At 54.0% G+C, this 13,970-nt stretch overlaps 1 protein-coding gene across 4 annotated transcripts in view; it reads left to right on the top strand.

Annotated features, from left to right (window-relative positions):
- The first annotated feature begins 4,141 nt into the window (after positions 1-4,141).
- The window catches only part of Tmem184a (transmembrane protein 184A), a 14,104-nt gene continuing 4,275 nt past the window's right edge, over positions 4,142-13,970 (top strand). For 2 of the 4 annotated variants that reach the window (XM_023713452.1, XM_004629594.2), the window contains exons 1-2: positions 9,970-10,021; positions 10,722-10,949. In XM_023713452.1, the coding sequence (XP_023569220.1) occupies positions 10,722-10,949 (228 nt within the window). In that variant the 5' untranslated portion in view covers positions 9,970-10,021. Of the gene's footprint in view, positions 4,292-9,969; positions 10,022-10,070; positions 10,142-10,721; positions 10,950-13,970 lie in introns of those variants that run through there. The other 2 variants (XM_023713453.1, XM_023713454.1) reach the window with 2 other exon arrangements.

The following is a 13,970-nucleotide window of genomic DNA, read 5'->3' as shown; positions in this document are numbered from 1 at the left end:
TCCTTCTTAATAACACTGAGAAATTCTGGTCACACTATGACTTCAGTTTCATGTACCTCAGGTGAGAGGAAAACTTCATGTTTGGCAAAAATGCCATCCACAGTTAACCAGGGAGGTGAGTCCTAGGAGTGCCTCTGTTTATGCTGTTGTCCTGCCCCTCCCCAGTGGGTCCTCAGGGTTGGCTTCCATCCAGCTGGTGTTCTGTACTTTCATAAAGAGTGCCAGGAGCTTCTGTCTGCCTGCCCCCACCCCCTCTGTGATGGGAGGGAACAGTGTACAGAGGTCAGGGATATATCAAGGACAACAAAGGTGGCACTGCAGGTGGCTGCTAAGGCTGGACAAGAAGACCATTGTGAGGGACAGGTGGCTGTAGGATGATCCTGAGCTCAGTGAGGAACTTGGAGGGCTTTGAGTAGGATTAGGTCCACCCTTTAGAAATAGTCCTAGGAAACACTTGCAAGGGTTGTTAAGGGCTGGGATCCGGTATTGGCTTTAGAGTGGCATTTGTGCCACAGAATTGACTGAGTGGCAGCCTGAACCCTGGGCTGTCCCTCCTACAGCAGGACCAGCATCACCAGTCCTACTCCAGTTAGGAATTTTGAAGCTACAAAGTGAAATCTTTGGCCCACCTGAGGCTCTGATGGTCTCCGGTGAGAAGGCAGAGGCAGCTAGGGGTGGCTGAGACTGGGTTGCAGAGAAGTACATGGTGCCCTTCCTGGGATCAAGGATGCACAGAAGGCTCAAGTGGTACCTGCGTGTGCGTGAAATGAAGAAGGAATGTTTGTATTTGGTTTGTCTTTGAACTGGTGGCTCCTGCAGACCTGTGATTTTTCTTGCTCTTAGGAACCCTTCTCTAGGCCAGGCAGAGAGAGTAAATTGAGAAAGTAGGTCTGCTGTCCCCATGCTCCTTCCTGCAATAGGAGTATCTGTATACCTGTGCCCTACCACCTGAGGGCTACCCTCAGGAGATCCCAGATCCATCCCTGGCAGGCAGGACCCACTCTTGTGACCAACTTGGATCAGGGAGTCCAGACAGCACAGACAGCCTTCCTCAGACCACAGCTTCACCCAGTGTCCTATTTGAAGCCCAGCAAGGAGGGCAGCCCCCACAGTCTGCCAGGTCCCCTCCCCACTTCTACATAGGCATCTCCTATAGAACCCCACACATTTCATCCCAATTGGCATCAGCCCTGTGGAGGAGCTGAACCCCACAAATCTTAAAGGCTGCAGAAGCATGAACTCAAAAAGGAAAAACAGGTGGGATCACAAGCTGCTGGAGTGAAGAAAGTGCTTGGGTCCACTAGGGTAGGCTAGAGTGGGGCAGGAGTCTGCTTTGGAGAATTCAGCTCGACTACAAGTGAAGATTTGGCATCAGGTTAGCACAGTGGAGCAGGCTTTGGAGCAAAAGTTTTCTTCACTCACTGTCAGGCTATAAGTATCCCTACTTGTCCTCTAAAGCTGATTCTGTCCAAAAAGCCAGAGCTCTTTTCACAGGACAGATCCAGGGAAGCTAACCCTTGGTCTGCACCAGTCAGGTCTGAATTCAGGTCTGTGGCTTTAGTTTCCCAATCTGGTCCACAAATGAGGCACTAGTTCATGTGGCCTATTTCTGTTCAGCCCTCAAAACTCACCATTTAGGCCAGAGAGATAGCTCAGTAGCTTAAGCACCTGTCTGGCAAACAACAACAAAGAAAAAACACTGTGCTTTTGCAGACAAGGAAACTGAGGCAAGAGGGAAGGCCACAAAGCTACCCTGGTAGTGAGATGAGCCAGGAGCCTGGGGACCTAGTGTTCCCACCACCAGACCCGTCTGGTTCTCTGTCCCCGTGTTGTTTTAACTATACCAAAGGAATAACAATCCTCCCAGATCTGCCAAGGTCAATCTTTCCTCCAGGTTTCTGTCTGGTTCTAATTCAGGCTCTTCCTTTGAGAGCCTCCTAAGAGCCAGCCTTGACAGGTCTCTGCCTCTTAAGTGGATCCCATGACCCCTTTCCCCCCACCCCCTACTTAAGAGGCAGGTAGTAGAGATAATTGAGAAAGATGAGTTGCTCAGAGACGCCAGCATGTAAGTGCTGGCCAGGGCAGTAAGTAGTGGTCAGGGCAAGAAGGCAGCTCTGTCCCTATTATTTGTGTGGCCCTGAGGTGGCCTGGCCTGAAGGTGATACTAAAACTGACCTGGAGCTGACCCTAGTCCCCCAGGGCCTCCTCTAAATTACACTTACTCAGAGCTGCTCAAAGTACTCTGCTAGTATGAACAGACAGGCTTGAGGTACAGTACAGAGGTACAGTACTTCCCTCAGTTGCTCCAGGCCCTGAGCTGGATCCTAGTGCCACAAAAAATACTCAACAGTAAATACCTTCAGGAGCTCAGCCAGGGACCCCTGCACACTCCCACATCCCTCTGGAATCAGGCTGGTTCCCCAAGGAGTCACAATGCACTAGCTCTCTGTACAAACAATTCACTCCCAGCCACCAGCACTCAGATCTGTAATGAAGGCCTCTGTCTGGTGCTTACCCAGCCATCAAACTACAATTTCCAGGCCCTCGCTGTCTAATGTGGTAGTGAAGGTTGGGTTGATGTGTGCCAACCTGCACAGAGGCAGGCAAGAAAGGGTCTGCAAGTCTGTGCCTTTGGGTCACCCCCTTCCCCTAGTTTTCCCAATTTTCTGTTGAGCTGCATGAGGTGTCTCATACCCCTCCCTCATTCCCACTCTCCCAGGGCTCAAGCACACCTTGAAGGTAGAAAGTTCCAGAAGGGCAGCTGTCCTTGGGATCAGGCAGCTCCTATATCCTGGAGCTTGACCACCTGCCTCCCCCACACCAGTGACTGTGACGCACAGGCTGAGACCACACAGTAAAGAGTGAGCTGGCCCAGACTGCTCAGTTTAGCTCTTGGGAGGGGAACTGAAAAAAGGGAAAAGGCCCAACAGGTGGGGTGAAGTCAGGCCTGCATGGTGTGCTGGTGGCGGAAGAGAGGTGCTATCACTGGAGCTTATCATTTGGCATCATAGCAAGAAAAACAGGACCAGCCTGCCTGTGTAGGTAAAAGGTGTCCTGGCTGAAGTGAGGGTTCCTGCAGAAAAGTTGAGACCCAAGACCCTCGAGCCCTGAGAACACTGATGTTTCAAAACTAAGCCCACGATTGCTGAGAACTGCTTTGGGGCTCAGAGATGGATACGGCCAGCACTGCATGAGAATGTGTTGGACTGTTTCCGCATGAGTGTGGCATCTCACGTGGGGCCCCCAGGAGCCGAAGGCAGGCAGTGCTGAGCTTTGAGGCCTGGCATACCTAGATGCACAGGCCTGGAGAGCTGAGGACAGATTGCCTTCCTCATACCAGGACCTGGAAAGAAACGCAAGGCAGGACTAGGAGAAGGCACTGGGATAAACAGGAAGTGAGGAGGAGGAAAAGAGAGCTCCAAGAAAAGCTACCCAGCAGCGCAGGCAGCCCCACAGAAACTCATGGACCTCTCTGAACCCACAGCCAGGACTCAGGCACCTGCTCTACCATCTGTCAGCCTTCAGCCCGCACCATCTAAGGACAAGGAATGTTTCTCACAGATGAAACTTGGGACAGAGCAGCGACCTCCCTGAGCCGCACCAGTGCATATCCTTATCCCCAGGGCCTGGAGAACCATGGTTCTCAGCCTATGAAAGGCCCAAAATACACATGTTCCAGTAGTCCTGTGAACCGGTATGTGATGGCTATAATGAGAGTGTGGCAGCGGTGCTTGTCCCCAGCCTCCCTGAGGCTGCTTGGGGATGCAGGGACCAAGGAAGGGGAAATGGAGAGTTGTGGACAGAAGGAAAGGCCGGAAGGAGACAGGCTGGTCACCTAGGACCTTAGTTGCTATGGGACACAGGCATCACCCCACCCTGGTGATGTGACCCTCGTGGCAGTGACCACCCCACACTTGGTAAATAGCCACCAGAAAGCCATCTTGATGTCAGGGGTTCTAGGTCCAGGCCTGCAGGCTGCAAGGAGGGGCAGGTGGGTGTAGCAAGGGTGAAAGCTGGCCCCAGAACCTGGGCTGGGTAGCCAAGGGTGTGGCCCAGCAGAGGCTGCTTGGGCAGGTAGGGCTGGCTCGGCAGGGCTGAGAAGTTTCTGGGCAGAGCAAGGGTGTGCAGGAACCCTGCTGCCCAGCTGCTGTGAAGAGGGCACCTGAGCAGTGAAGGCTACGTTTTGTGGATTAGCCCCCAAGGCCTGGAGGCTGCAAAGCGTGTCCCGTGTCTGGAAACCAAGCTGCAAGTCTATCAGGGTCCCTGCCAGCAGCTGAGAGCCACCAGGGAGGTGAGCTGTGTGCATGTGGGACTAATGTGGGAGGGACATGGTTTCCAGACTGGGGCCCCTAAGCTCCAGTGGGGTGGGGGTTCCTGGAGAAAAAAACCCACTCCTGAAATTCTGAGTTATGCCTCTGTGCCCCCATCCTATCTCGAACCTAGAGTCCATGCCCCACCAGCTGCAGGATGCCACCAAAAAATGTTTTGTCAGGGCCACACCCAAGGCTGACAGCTGCTGTGGGGAAAGGCAGGCCTGGACAGGTCCCAGCAGGTTGTCCAGGGCCTGGGGTTGGCAGCAGGAAGGATGCAGACCCACAGTGTGGAGAATGGTGTCCTCATGTTCCCAGGATGGCCCACCCTGGGTCCTGGGGCTGGTGGACACTGGCAGCAACAGCCCAGAGGCCAGAACCTGAGGCCACCCACGCCTCACCTGAATGTAGACACCAGGCCAGTTGGGCAGCTGCAGCTCTGTCCCAGGTTCCTTCTGGCCTTACAGGATGACTCTAGACAGAGACGCACTTTGAAGTGGCCTCTAGCCACCTGAGAAGAGTAGCAGGCAAAGGGCAGCCTCTGTCTCCGTTCTGAGTACTGTGATCTGCACAGCCTTACATGGGCCTCAGGTTGCATGGGGAAACTGAGGCGCAGATTGGCACAGGTTCTGCCAAAAGGCTGCTTCCTCCCCAGGTAGGTGTAGCATCCTGGCCACCACGAGGCAGTGCTGCCTGCATGATTATGGGAAGGTGTGCTAGGGACAGGACTAGACTGGAAGTAGCAGGAGGTGGGAGATAGGTGGTTTCCTGGTCCCTAGGATGGAGAGCAGTGTGTCACCCATGTCTTCCATAACCTGCAGGGTTGTGGGCAGGACCGGGTGCCAGCCCAACCACTGCCTCTACCTGAGCCCCATCCTGCTTGTGACTCCTTGGCCTGAGCACCCAGGGACTGTGCCCCCTCCCCCCCCAAAAAAAAAAAAACGTGTCCTAGGGGTGGTGTCTTGGGCAATGGCCCAAAACAAGAAGCTCAACAGCAAGTGCCACTGGCTACTTGGGGCATCTGCTAGGGAGGTCACTAAAGGGGAGCCATGGGACTTAGAAAATTTGAGTGCCAGGGAGATTTTATCTGTAGGTCTGAGGCAAGTCCCATCAACTGGGCTGTGGTTGGTGCTACTTAGCCTGGGGTACAGAACCTGGGGGACAACTGGGCGTGAGAGATGATGTTGGAAGGCATAGTTAACTCCGTGTAGAGAGAGATGAGATGGCTAGCTGGGTACAGGTTACACACCTGGGTACTACCAACAGTCAGGCCCAGAGCCATAGACATTAGGGCAAAAGGCAGGGCTGAGGCAGGAGGGTCAAGGTACAGGGGTATGAGACTGGCTCTGGGGCATCTTTGCTCCCCTGGGCCCCTGAGCTTTCTGGAATAGCAGGAATCTGGTCTCCTGGCTGCATAAACAATGGTCAGAGGTCCTGCTGCCTGCATGTGGACAGGCAGGTCTGTCCTGCCACAGGCTTGGTCAGTGTCCAGCCCTCCCCTTGGGAAATCAGTCTGGGCCTGCTCGCCTGTCTTGAATGGTGTGGGCCATGACCCTGGCCTCCAGATGAGAGCTGGTCAGCTGGGGACTCAGTGCCCTTGTGCCTGACCACAGCAGCATGTGGTCTTGTGCAGAGCTCTGGGCCCCTGGGGAGACCATGTAGTTACAAGTGCACCCTGACCCCTGGGCCAGGATAAGGAGGGCTATCCCAGCCCCCAGCCTTGGCAGGGCCCACATGCTAAACCCAGAAGTCCCCCCACCGTGCCTTCACAGCCCTAATATCCCATCAGAATGTTCTGCTCTTTGTTAAAGTCAGGGTCACCACCCTTGGCTGGAGGAGGGGCAAGCACCCAGCCAAGACCACGCTCACTCAGGGCAGTGAGACAAGATGGTTCCACTGGACTGTGGAGGCTATTGTGGGTCCCAGGGATAGAGGATCAGGCATGGTCACTGGCTCCAGACCCCAGGTCAACATCAGCTACAGGACAGTGGGGTAGACCCCTAGCCATGAGAGCCACAGGGACCCTGGGTCCTTGTCTGGCCCTGCCTCTGCCCACCACGGATAAGGCTTGCCCAGAAGACAGACCGCCTACCTGGTGATCAGCCCCAGTAGAGGTTGGCAGAGGTCCAGGAGACACCTAGCCTTCAGATACAGGGGCAGAGCTGGTGATGGCCCTGGATTCCAGGGCTTCCCACTCATCCTTCTCTAAGGGCTGTGCAACATTTATGGAGGAATTATTCCTTCAAGCCTCAGTCTTGTCCTCTGTGAAATGGGTCTGACAGGCCCATTCCCTGAAGGGGATTATGAGAAGGGCAGTAATGCCCGGACAAAGAGGTGAGGTCCTGAGGGCTGCAGTCTGTGGTCTGCCCAAGTCTCAGGATGAACCAGTTGCTGGCACTAGGCACAGCTGGGAGCTAAGGGGGAGGGGTGACAACAGCCTCCTGAGGCAGGAGGAGGACTGGACAATGGACCCTTCCCACCTGTGTGTCCTTCAGTGTGATCAGGATGGGCATTGGATCCACTGGGAAGATGCCAGCCCAGGCAAAGCCAGTGCAGAGCCGGGTGTGGTGGGACCAGCCCAGGAGACCCAGAACCAGGAGGGACTTGTGTTCGGGAAGGTGGGTCATGGGTGGTGGCATTCAGATCGCACTACGTCCTTCCTGGAGCCCCAGGAAGCAGGCATGGTTGCCGAGTCTTGCAGGTAGGGACACATGAGCACAAGCACAGGTGCACAGCAGCACTGAGCATGTCTGCCCAGCCTGATGCCTGGGCCTCTGCAGATGCGGGACAAGAGGGAGACATGCATTAGTGGGAACAGAGGCTGGGCCGAGGCTGCAGGAGTGCAGACTGACACCCAGTTCCTGCCCTACTTTAGCCCTGGACTAAACCTACCTTACAGATGGGAATACAGAGGCCCAGAGGGACAAAGGGGCTGCCTAAGTGGCTCAGGCTGCCTGTAGGAGTGGCCCATCATCACTTTTCTTTCTTTTTTTTTTTTTGCGGAACCAGGGATTGAACTCAGGCCCTTGCACTTGCCAGGGAAGTGCTTATTCCACTGAGCCATCTCCCTGGCCCCCCATCATCACTTTTCAAAGACCCAGCTTATAAAATACCTGCAAGGCCCAGTGCTTAGGGGAAGGGAGATGCAGCCAAAGCCACCTCCTGAGGGTTTCCTAGAGACACTGGCTAACAACGTTCCAGACTGGGACAGAAGTGGCCATCATGGGAGCAAGGGACAAATGAGACTGATGGGACTTCTCAAGGGTTGCAGACCCACGGGGTAAATGAGCCAGCACAGGCAGCTCATCACAGTAGAAGGACAGAGCTCTGGGAGTCCCTTGGTCTGAATCCAGCTTCCAGGCCTTGAGCCTCCCTAGAGTGAGGGCCCCTCAGCCATCCTGGGAAGTCCCTCTGACACCTAATCACAGTGTTTCTGCATCTGCTCAATCATCCCACCCTCAGCCCGGGCAAAGGCCTACAGATTCTTCTCATGCCAGGTTCTGGAAACAAAACAGGCATGGGCATATTAATATGCTGAGCTGTAAAAGGCACAAGTCAACAACTTCTGTGGTCAACCCACTACTATTGTGGACTGCTGGTCTGTGTTGGGTTGTTTGGCTGAATTCAAGCACCTATAGTATTTAGATGCCAATAGAATACCCATCTCTGACTGGACTAAAGAAAAAAAGGGGATACAAAGGAAGGACCATTTTGTATTTGTATATACAGAATAGTTAGGATAGATATACAGCTACTTTCACTTAATTCAATGAGAAGAAAGATTTGTACTAATAGTATTTGGACAGGATATCCTGTCCGCTTCTTGTACTGTGGATAACCACTAAGAAGACAACAATGTATAAGGTATTAATTATTGAAACTGTCCTATTAATCAGCTTTGAAACTGTCTCATTGATATTTGTTTCTCAGTAAAATAAAATTTAAGGGGCTGGGGAGATAGCTCAGTGGAATAAGCACTTCCCTGGCAAGCGCAAGGGCCTGAGTTCAGTCCCCAGTTCCGCAAAAAAAAAAGAAAATAAAATTTAAAAAGAGACAGACAAAAAATAAATAAAATAAAATAAATAAAAATAAATACACACACACACACACACACACACACACACACACACACACACACATAAAACAGGCATGGGCCAAGGCTTCCGTTTCCTCACCAGAGCATGAATGGGTCCTATGAAGCCCTGTCTGTGTCCCTACATCAATCTTTATCCTTCAAAGTCTCCAAGCCACTGTTTTGTATTATTATTATTTTTTTTATTTTTTAGATAGTAGTAGTAGTAGTACCAGGAATTGAACTCAGGGCCTTATGCTTGCCAGGCAGGTGCTGTGCCACTGAGTTACATCCCCACTCTCTATCTTGTCTTCTTAATTGTTCATAATGACAGTAACAATATCAGTACCAGAAAGTCCGGTCACCACACACCCTGGTGTCTCTGCAGGGCTCAGAGGCAGGGCAAGAGGCTCAGGGTGGGCACCTTTGACATACAGGGAAGCTCACCTTGGCTGCAGACATTGCAGACACTGGCTTCAGTCCCTGTCCAATGGGCGCACAGCCTAGAGAATCATGATACAGCAGGCTCACACACACACACACACAGGATGCCAGAGGACACTTGAAGGCAGTGTAGGCATGGCACCAAGACCACAAGACAAGGAGCCACCTGGAGGGGACATTGGTGCAGACGTTCCTGGGCAGAATTGGCTCAGAGAGGGCCAGGAGCAGGAGCAGGAGTGGGAGAGCCCAGGGCCAGTGTGTTGGGGAGGGAGTTACTCACTGGGGAAATATGGATAGACAGTGACCCAGGGGTTGATGACACCAGACCCACAGTGGTTCCAGGGAATGCTGGACACAGGGATGAGCCAAGTCCTCAGGTCCCACCTTGAAAGGAATCATTTTTCTGGGGCCTCAAGGATGGTCAGGTGGCAGGAACAACAAAGTGTATGGTACTAAATCCTCACAGAGCAGCAACCTCTGACCAGGACCCATAGCACTGTGAGCAGCGGCCAGAACAGGACCTCCTCCCAAGAGCGGAGTGGTGGGACAGGTCAGGGTGTGAGCTCTAGTTCCAGACTCAGAGAGACCCAGTAACCCAGCCTGTCAGCCCTGAACCCCTCCCTACAACACAGCAAATGTCTCCAGTGCACCGCCTGGGGCCTAGTGCTTTGTTAAAACTCATGTAGCACAATCTGCCCCTCTATAAGTTAACACAGTGGCAATAAGTATATCCAGTCACCATGAGTGTCCAACTTTCTCATCACCTCAAAGACCCTGTACTTGAGCTCCCTACTCCTCTGCCCTTATGACCTGGGGCTTCTAGTCCAGGACCCCACTTCTGCCCAGCCAGACCCCTCCCACCCATCCTGCAGTGGCCGCAGCCCAGCCACCTGGCTCAGTCAGGTAAAGAGCACCTATAGGCCTGCTGGTTCCTGGGAGCCAGCTGCCACTGAGTAAACAGCCTGAGGGATAGAGTGTCGTAGGGAGGGGACAGGTCTGGCTCCTCCCCTCCTGGCCCTCCCCAGGTGGGCCACTGGACAGGTGAGACCTTGCCATGATACAGTCCTCCTGATAGCAGATTGCCCCACCCCCTAGTGGGCCGCCAGTGGAGCCACGTGGCCACTCAAATGACCAGCCCAGTGTTCCCGGAGGCTGGGCCTGCCAGGGCTGTGCCAGGAGCTTCCTGCCTGCAGAGGTAGGCTCTGGGCCCTGTGACCACCGACTGGGAGTGGGGAGGCAGGCTGTCTAGGGCTGCCGGAGTGGGAATGGATCTGCGACAGAGGCCTGAGCAGCTTGTCCACGGCCTGAGGAGCAGGTGACCCGCCAGAAGGCAGGGAAGGGGTGGCCAGGGAAGCTTAGCCAAGTAGCCTGGGACACACTCGGCAGGCGGGGGGAGGGGGGTCTGTGCCACCATGAGCGAGCTTCTCTCTACCCCTCCAGGCAGATGGGACAGAGGGGCCCCATTTCCTAGACCTGGTAGAAACAGTCTTTGGCTCCTAAGCCTCAGATTCCTCAAAAACCCAAGGCATCAGACATGGAGTTTGTTATACACAAGGGGGAAACAAAGACACAAGCAACTGAGGTCCAACCCCTGGGCAGGAAGAAGCCAGGGCGCCTTGCATAGATGGTGCCAAGGGCTGCCTCAGGCCAAGAGAGGGGTGGGACAGTCTGATCCAAATTCCCATAAGGGACAGGTGGACCCCACAGCCTGGAAGCCAGAGGTACCAGGGACAGTAGCCAAGGGGAGACCTGCTCCCGCCATCCTGAGGAAGAGGCGCTGCAGTTGGCACAGCCTGGAGGAGCCTCCCTCTGGTGACCCCTGCCCCGCCCCACCCCTGCCAGGCAGGAGCTGTCCCTTGGCCTTCAGTCTTCCCCGGCATCCTCCCCCTCTGCAGATGAGTAATATCTCAGGGCTCCTGGAAATGACTGGAGCACCCCTGGCACCCTCAACGTGGCCACTACCCAGCCCCCCAGCAGCCACGCCCACGGTGCCTGCGGGGCCACAGATGGACCACATGAGCAACAGCTCCCAGGGAGCCCCCCAGCTCTTCCTCACCACGGCACTGGCCCGAGGCATCTCTGGCATCTTCGTGTGGGCTGCTCTGGTGCTCACCTGCCACCAGGTAAGTCCTCCCTGACTCTAAGCCGCCCTGGGGAGCGCTCTCCCCAGTATATCCTACAACTTAGCCAGTGCATCAATGGGCCTGGCACGATGGCCCACAGGACCAGACCCCAAGGCCCTCAGGGTAGCATTAGGCACAGGCACCAGGGAAAGAACTCTCCTCCAGCATCTGCCAGGTGGAAGTCAGGCCTGAAAAAGGGAAGTGTCTTCCAGGCAGAGGGCAGAATGTGGCAAGGCACCTCCTCACCCTGCTTGATGAGGTCAGCCATGCAGTCCATTTCACAGACAAGAACACCAAGGCTGAGGGAGACCAAGGATCTCTCCCAGGCCATTTAGCCGGGAGGAAAAAAGGCCTTCTTCCCCTACCCCCTAGAGGGGTAGCACCCCAGGGTAGAGTGGCTCTGCTCTGTAGGAAGCTTCAAGCTAGAAGCAGACATCAGGGAGCCGAGGGGATGCAGAGTCAGAGGAGGGAACCAGGGGAACAGGGAGCTGCAGCTGGGGACAGGAGCTAGAGGTGGGCAGTGGGTAGAGCTTGGGGAGGGGGTATGAGGAACTGGACTCAGCCTGGCCAGAAAACACAGGGGTCCTGCAGGCAAGGCTGCTCCTCAGTCTGCACACGTAGCCCCAGGCCTGAGCCATTAGTGAGGGAGAAAGACACCCTAAGAACTGTCAGGCTCAGTACCAGGAAGGTTTGGGGTGGTGGGGACACCAGGACAGAGAGTCAGAGACAGGACCACCCTGAGCAACCTCAGGTGTGGAAAGAGGTGCAGGCACACGTGCCTGGGAGACATAACACTGAGATGGGAGGTGAGAGTCGTGAGGGACTGGAGGGGCTGTCAGGGCTGGCTAGGGGTTTGGCTGGGTGGAGACAGGGAAAAGATAGTGGAGAGCTGCTGAGAGCGTAGAACCCCTCTCACTGGCTCACTGGCCACAGGTGGGACATCCATAGACAGGTGAGCCCAAGGACAGGGGCCCTAGTTAGCGTCACACTAACTGGGTGGCACATGACTGGTGTCAGAATCCAAGGAGTGCATGGTATGTCCCTGAGGTGGGCCAGGCAGAACCAGGGCCACAGAGGTGGCATGGAGGCCAGCCCTTCCTGTTGGAATAGCAGGGAAAACTTGGGGTTATGCAGCCTGGGACAGGCTGTATGTGTGGTTATGCTGGTGGCCTGGAGGGTGTGCGCCCTGGACAGGGCCTGTGGAGACACCCAGGGCTGAGCTCAGGCCTTATCCCCTCCCCCGACCTCTGGGCAATGCCAGGCCTGCCTGGCAGAAGGGTCCTGGACATTCCACTCTTTTAGAATCAAATGGACAGAGAGGAGCTTAGCCCCTCACTTTACAGATGGGGAAACCAAGGCTGGAGAGGAGTGGCTTGCCAAGGTCACCAACCAGGCAGCGCCAGCCCCAGGAGAGTCTCTTGACTTGGGTCATGCCGTGTCCTCCCACGGCACACAGGGGAGGTCTGTGTGCCTGATAAGGAGCTGGCCCTGACACTGGCCTCCCTCCCTCTCTGAGTCAGGAAGCAGCATGCCCTCCACCTGCCCTCTGCCCAGCCCTCTCCCCTGGGAAGCCACCCCACAGTGTCCCAGACACAGGACCCATGCACCCAGCTCCCCAGCCCTGTTCCCGTCATGTCCTTGTGAAAAGTGTGGGAAACCTGGTAAAATTAAAAGGCAACAACCCTAATCATATTTCCCATGGCCCCGGGATGACACTTTGGTGGCCTCATCCCATTTTCATCCAATATTTTCAATACTTTGGGATCCTTCTTGGTGTGCCATCCTGGCTCTTAGATGTCCCATCCCATTGGAATACTACCTCACAGGGCTGAGTTTCTGGGCCTCATTTTTACAGGCTGTATGGCATTCTGTTCCTGCGTACCCCTGCAGCATGACATAGTCTGCTCAGCCCCCTAGCATGGAGGCCCTAGCAGTCATTCCATCCATATCCCTAGGATAAATACCCTCATGTCTTCTCCTGACTCCTGAGCAAGTTTGTTCCTAGGGACAAAGGTCATAAGTCCTTCACTGTCCCCAGGTTGAGAACCAGACTGCATTGCAGAGGCCCTGCCTGGTCAGGGGCCAAGTATGTCTTCTGCCTTTCCCAGGCTGCTGGCACTTGGCTGGGCTCAGGGAATTCTTGGTGAAGGAAGGAGCAAGTGAATGACTGAGCACATCCACTTAGCACATATTCCTAAGAGCAGGGCTGGTCTCACCCCTGAGGTAGCAACAAAACACAGTGTATCCCACATGTGAAAGTTACTGAAGGAAGGTCTGGGGGTGTAGCTAAGTGATAGAGCACTTGCCCAACGTGTGGGAAGCCCTGGGCTTAATGTTTAGTGCTTTAAAAAATTGCTAACCCAAGCATAATGGCACACTCCTATAATCCCAGCACTCAGGAAGCTGAGGCAGGAGGGTCACTGCAAATTTGAGACCAGCATGGCTGCATAGTTAGATCAAGGCCAGCCTGAACTACATATTGAGACCCTGTTAAAAAAAAAAAAAGACTAAAGAAATAGACTTTGTTTCCTCTCCTCAAATGTCATATGGAAGACAGTGGGTGTGATAAACATAATCATTGGGATTTAATCCTTCTGCAATGTCTCTGTTGCAACACAAGGCTGAATGCCATAAATATGTATACTTTTTGTTTATTAAAAATGTAACCAGGTGTGGTGACACACACCTGTAATCTCAGCACTTTGGGAGGCTGAGGCAGGATGATTGCAAGTTTGAGCCCAGCCAGAACAACTTAGCAAATGAAATAAAAATTTTAATTTTTTTTTCAGAACGAGGGATTGAACTCAGGCCCTTGCATTTGCCAGGCAAGCACTTATTCTACTGAGCCATCTCCCTGGCCCCTAAATTTAAAAAATTAAACAAGATTTCATCTCCGTGCAAAGGCTCTGGGTTCAATTCCTAATGAAAGAGAAAGAGAAAGAAAAAGAAGAAAGAAAGAAAGAAAGAAAGAAAGAAAGAAAGAAAGAAAGAAAGAAAGAAAGAAAGAAGAAAGAAGGGAGG

This window comes from Octodon degus, unplaced genomic scaffold (genome assembly GCF_000260255.1).
Source record: "Octodon degus isolate 3935 unplaced genomic scaffold, OctDeg1.0 scaffold00031, whole genome shotgun sequence".
In the NCBI taxonomy this organism is placed as follows: domain Eukaryota; kingdom Metazoa; phylum Chordata; class Mammalia; order Rodentia; family Octodontidae; genus Octodon; species Octodon degus.
This window is presented reverse-complemented; position numbering and strand designations above follow the sequence as displayed.